This window comes from Branchiostoma floridae, chromosome 5 (assembly GCF_000003815.2).
Source record: "Branchiostoma floridae strain S238N-H82 chromosome 5, Bfl_VNyyK, whole genome shotgun sequence".
NCBI classification, from domain to species: Eukaryota; Metazoa; Chordata; class Leptocardii; order Amphioxiformes; family Branchiostomatidae; genus Branchiostoma; species Branchiostoma floridae.
This window is the reverse complement of record NC_049983.1, coordinates 29,395,037-29,401,139: the sequence shown is the minus strand read 5'-3', so window position 1 is coordinate 29,401,139 and position 6,103 is coordinate 29,395,037. Positions and strand designations below refer to the sequence as shown.

Sequence of the window (6,103 nt, the reverse complement as noted above, 5' to 3'; positions counted from 1 at the left end):
CGCTGCACATAACTTCTTACAACTGTTACAGTATAACTACACTTTCTCTGAGATTACTGTGGACGCTGCACGTAACTTCTTACAACTGTTACAGTACAACTACACTTTCTCTGAGATTACTGTGGACGCTGCACATAACTTCTTACAACTGTTACAGTACAACTACACTTTCTCTGACATTACTGTGGACGCTGCACATAACTTCTTACAACTGTTACAGTACAACTACACTTTCTCTGAGATTACTGTGGACGCTGCACATAACTTCTTACAACTGTTACAGTACAACTACACTTTCTCTGAGATTACTGTGGACACTGCACATAACTTCTTACAACTGTTACAGTACAACTACACTTTCTCTGAGATTACTGCGGACGCTGCACATAACTTCTTACAACTGTTACAGTACAACTACACTTTCTCTGACATTACTGTGGACGCTGCACATAACTTCTTACAACTGTTACAGTACAACTACACTTTCTCTGAGATTACAGTGGACCTTGCACATAACTTCTTACAACTGTATTCAAGAGACTCACTCGACAGTGAAAGATGAAAAGACTTGGGTGAACGACTGGGATGGCACGATTATTTTTAACCACGGTACTAGTAATATGCGTGGAGTCATGATATTATTTAGAAAAAATACAAAGTTTGTTGTGCATAATTGTATTAAAGATAATGACGGCCGACTGTTAATACTAGATGTCTCTCTTCACGATACACGAGTATGCTTAGTTAACTTGTACGCTCCAAATAGTGACGACCCTGCCTTTTTTGAAGACATTGTAAATAAGATCGCAACTTTAGAAGAATGCAGCGAAAATATAATTATCGCAGGCGATTTTAATACAGTCCAAAATACTATGCTTGATAGGGCAGGACGCAATCCAACAGAATATCATCCGCGTGCTCAGCAAAAGATCTTAGACATGGTATTAGAGCTAGATTTAGTTGACGTTTGGCGTTTCAAACATAAAAATACCGTAAAATTTACCTGGCGTAGGCGTCACCAAGCGAGCCGTATTGATTATTTTTTGATATCCTTTTCTCTTCTCACCAATGTTGTCAGTGCAACAATTGCAGGACGATTGAAATCTGACCATAATATCATCTGCATTTCTGTTCAAACAACAACATTCTCTAAAGGTAAAAATTATTGGAAGTTTAATCAAACTTTATTAGAAGATGCTACATTTGTAAAAGAAACCGAGGTATTTATTAGAGAATTTTTTGAGAACAATAATGGGACAAGTGACCCGCTCACAGTGTGGGACACGTTTAAGTGTTGCTTAAGGGGACATACTATCAAATTTGCATCAAATAGATATAAAATGTATTCAAATAAAGAAGCAGATTTAACTAAGCAGATTAGTGAGTTATCTAAGGAATTGGATGAGACAGACACCCCATCGGATTCCTTACTAGAAGAAATAAAAACACTTCAAAGTGAACTTGAAAGTCTACACTTCTTACAACTGTTACAGTACAACTACACTTTCTCTGACATTACTGTGGACGCTGCACATAACTTCTTACAACTGTTACAGTACAACTACACTTTCTCTGACATTACTGTGGACGCTGCACATAACTTCTTACAACTGTTACAGTACAACTACACTTTCTCTGAGATTACTGTGGACGCTGCACATAACTTCTTACAACTGTAACTGTAGAACTACACTTTCTCTAAGATTACTGTGGACGCTGCACATAACTTCTTACAACTGTTACAGCACAACTACACTTTCTCTGAGATTACTGTGGACCTTGCACATAACGTCTCACAACTGTAACAGTACAACTACACTTTCTCTGAGATTACTGTGGACGCTGCACATAACTTCTTACAACTGTTACAGTACAACTACACTTTCTCTGAGATTACTGTGGACGCTGCACATAACTTCTTACAACTGTTACAGTAGAACTACACTTTCTCTAAGATTACTGTGGATGCTGCACATAACTTCTTACAACTGTTACAGTAGAACTACACTTTCTCTGAGATTACTGTGGACGCTGCACATAACTTCTTACAACTGTTACAGTACAACTACACTTTCTCTGAGATTACTGCGGACGCTGCACATAACTTCTTACAACTGTTACAGTACAACTACACTTTCTCTGAGATTACTGTGGACGCTGCACATAACTTCTTACAACTGTAACTGTAGAACTACACTTTCTCTGAGATTACTGTGGACGCTGCACATAACTTCTTACAACTGTAACTGTAGAACTACACTTTCTCTGACATTACTGTGGACGCTGCACATAACTTCTTACAACTGTAACAGTACAACTACACTTTCTCTGAGATTACTGCGGACGCTGCACATAACTTCTTACAACTGTTACAGCACAACTACACTTTCTCTGAGACTACTGTGGACGCTGCACATAACTTCTTACAACCGTTACAGTACAACTACACTTTCTCTGAGACTACTGTGGACGCTGCACATAACTTCTTACAACCGTTACAGTACAACTACACTTTCTCTGAGACTACTGTGGACGCTGCACATAACTTCTTACAACTGTTACAGTACAACTACACTTTCTCTGAGATTACTGTGGACACTGCACATAACTTCTTACAACTGTTATTATAGTACAACTACACTTTCTCTGAGATTACTGTGGACGCTGCACATAACTTCTTACAACTGTTACAGTAGAACTACACTTTCTCTGAGATTACTGTGGACGCTGCACATAACTTCTTACAACTGTTACAGTAGAACTACACTTTCTCTGAGATTACTGCGGACGCTGCACATAACTTCTTACAACTGTTACAGTAGAACTACACTTTCTCTGACATTACTGTGGACGCTGCACATAACTTCTTACAACTGTTACTGTTACAGTACAACTACACTTTCTCTGAGATTACTGCGGACGCTGCACATAACTTCTTACAACTGTTACAGTACAACTGCATGTAGGGAAGGAGATAGAAGGAAGCCCTTCCTAACTCCTTGGGGAGTATCTTAAGGCCTTAAGTTGGACTAACGGAGTGAAAAGTGAAATGAGATGAGGAGTGAAAAGTGAAAGTGGTTAGACTTAAGTAGTGAGAAGGGAAAGTGGTTAGACATACATGTAAGTAGTGTAAGGTGAAAATGGTTAGAGATACGTAATACTGTAGTGAAAAATGAAAATGCCCAAAGCTAAGGAGTAAAAAGTGAATTTTAAAGTAGTAAGATTCAAGGAGCAAAAGTGAAAGTTGTTGAACATAAGAAGTGAAACGTGGAAGTGAAAGCAGGAGGAGTGAAAGTGAAAGCAGAAGGTACCTCATCGTCTGCTGTCTGTCTGGGTGCTGCTGGATGACCTTGGCAAGAGCGTCGTACTCTACAGGAAGAAAAAGGGTCAAGGTCATTTCTGCACCTTAATTTTCTGCTTGATATATAGACTACAACAAGGTGTATTCCGTATCACCTGAGGTACCAGTCCGACAGTGGCTCGATTGCCCAAAGGCTGGAGGGTGATCCAACCCGCGGGAGGGCTGGGACCGAGGGTGATGCGGAATACAGCATGTTGTACTGTATCTATTTCATACCCATCCGAGAAAACAAACATTTATAATGATTACTGAAATTGCTAATTTCAGTGTCCTTGGAGAAAAAAATGGATTTTCGACCGCGCCGCAGTGAGAGTGGGGTTCAGTTGATCTTTCTATTTATTAAGACCGCGTCATACAAGTAGAACCGGCAAGTTATCACTTGGTCCATAACACGCATAGAAAACGTTATCACGGTGCAGGTACGTCAAATTAGTTTTCCATACCATACAATCTGACTGAGAGTCAGGAAGACTATATAATTAATTATGGAGATGAGGTTTTACCTTGTCTGTTCTTGCGGACTCTCTTTGCATGCTGGAGTTCCTGTTTACAGTCCCCGATCTTCGTGTGAGCATCTTCTATACTCTGTTCTGAAAGTGAAACAAACAACATTCAATACAATTTGGTACAGGAAAAAAGTCCACTGTCCTGCCAAAATAGAACACAAGAAATGAAACTCATCTATTTGCATGACATTTCATCTATCGTATTGAATCAGTTAGTGCAAAAAATTCAGGTACACGTGCAAAAACATTCACTTTCAGCATTGTTCCATTCACATTACATAATTTTGTTGTAGACTTTTTAAAGTCAACCTTACCTAGTATATTTTTGGTGTAGAGTAGTTCTCGGTAAAAATCTATTTTGGTGTAGAGTTACTTATTGTTAAAACTTAACTATGTCGGTGTAGAGTTGTTCATAGTTAAGACTTACCTATGTCAGTGTGGAGTTGCTCATAGTTAAGACTTACCTATGTCAGTGTAGAGTTGTTCATAGTTAAGACTTACCTATGTCAGTGTAGAGTTGTTTGTAGTTAAGACTTACCTATGTCGGTGTAGAGTTGTTCGTAGTTAAGACTTACCTATGTCAGTGTAGAGTTGTTTGTAGTTAAGACTTACCTATGTTGGTGTAGAGTGGTCCATAGTTAAGACTTACCTATGTCGGTGTAGAGTTGCTCATAGTTAAGACTTACCTATGTCAGTGTGGAGTTGTTCGTAGTTAAGGTCTGAGTAAACCAATGCTGAGGCATATCTTGAAAATAATTCCATTCCATCAGAAGTGTTGTTTCTTTAGGCCTATTTTGAAGATCTTTTATATTTTTCACCCAAATGACACAATTTGACCCCTAAATTGAAGGGGAAATTATTGTTTTTCACCCCCCTGGAAAATGGGGCTTTATGGAGAACAGCCGGCTCCGCCCCTTGGGGAGTGCACAGCTGGTACCATGGCGGGAAAACAAGAGGCGGCTGGACCAATCAGGCTGCGCTTTGTGGTTGAGGACAAACCTACATATGGAGGACCCTCCCAGCTGTACCAAGAATGAAGACTAAGAGGATTTTCCTGTTTATTTGCAAATTGTATATACAATAAAACACTATTTTGCTGTGATGAAAAGTTTTATTCAGTAACATTTATTTCAATTTTAACTTAAATTAATTCAGTGCCTACAAACTCCGATCTAGCGTCAACTGCAACGGCTTTCTTTCTTGGATAGCAACGTAAACAGCCTGACTGCACTGATAAGTAATTTAGTGAACAAGTATGACAAAAGAACAGTGACATAAGCGTTCATTTTTATTGTAAAAAATTCAATGTTTTCAACCTCCAATCTTTACTAGTACTGTAGTGTAACGGCTTTCTTTCTTGGATGTCCATCACAGAGTAAAGTAATTGCAGAGTCCTCGGCAGTTGGACATGAAGAACATAATTTTCGGACCGACTGTATACATGGCAAATATCTTGACACATTTACATAGTTGAAGAATAACTTCGACAAACATTACAACATGCAGGTTGCCGATATTTTGTAGATACAATGTAGAAACTTGAAATATGTAACTGTCAGTCTGGGCAAACATACAAAAAACTTTAGTCTCCGATCCTTCACTACGGGCGAAAAAATTACTCAACAATTTGCTAAATCATTATAATGTTATTTCCATACCACATTCGGCCATTTCCTTTCTCTGGGCTATCTATCCCGAACACTTTTCAATCTCATCGTCAAGCCGTGTAGAAGCTCTTATCGTACCGAGAAAGCAGATCAAATTCACGGCACGGCATAGCCCAGGACTGAAGTCCAGGTTCCACCCGTTCAACGGATCCAACATCCAGCTCATTCCACTACCAGCTCAAAAATGAGACATTCGGCCAAAATGAGACAATTTTAATCTGCCGGATTAAGGATTTGAGACATTTCCAAAATGTCTCAGTTTTGACTGGCCCCCTGGCTGGAAAAAATGCGACATTTGGAGCAGAAAGTTGCACATGTACGCTGCCGGGAATTTGTCTCATTTTGGATGCCCCCCTGGCCGGGAGAAACGCGACATTTCGAGCAGAAACTGAAACATGTGCGCTGCCGAGAAAATGTCTCATTTTCAATTGCCCCACCCGTGGCGTTAATTGACACCGCCCGCACTTCTTTCCCACTTGTTTCGGATCACGCCCACCACAGTGCTGTTTCGCCGTGATCTGCTAGCCAGGAGAACATGGTTAAAAGCGCTAACGGCTGTAAGGAACCTG

General features: G+C 39.8%; 1 protein-coding gene across 3 annotated transcripts in view; it reads right to left on the bottom strand.

Annotated features, from left to right (window-relative positions):
• Nucleotides 1-6,103, bottom strand: part of LOC118415247 (THO complex subunit 7 homolog) — a 53,236-nt gene that overhangs the window by 1,263 nt on the left and 45,870 nt on the right. For all 3 annotated transcript variants that reach the window (XM_035819685.1, XM_035819686.1, XM_035819684.1), the window contains exons 4-5: nt 3,865-3,951; nt 3,312-3,369 (exon numbers count right to left, since the gene is read on the bottom strand). In XM_035819685.1, the coding sequence (XP_035675578.1) occupies nt 3,312-3,369; nt 3,865-3,951 (145 nt within the window). The remainder of the gene's footprint in view (nt 1-3,311; nt 3,370-3,864; nt 3,952-6,103) is intronic.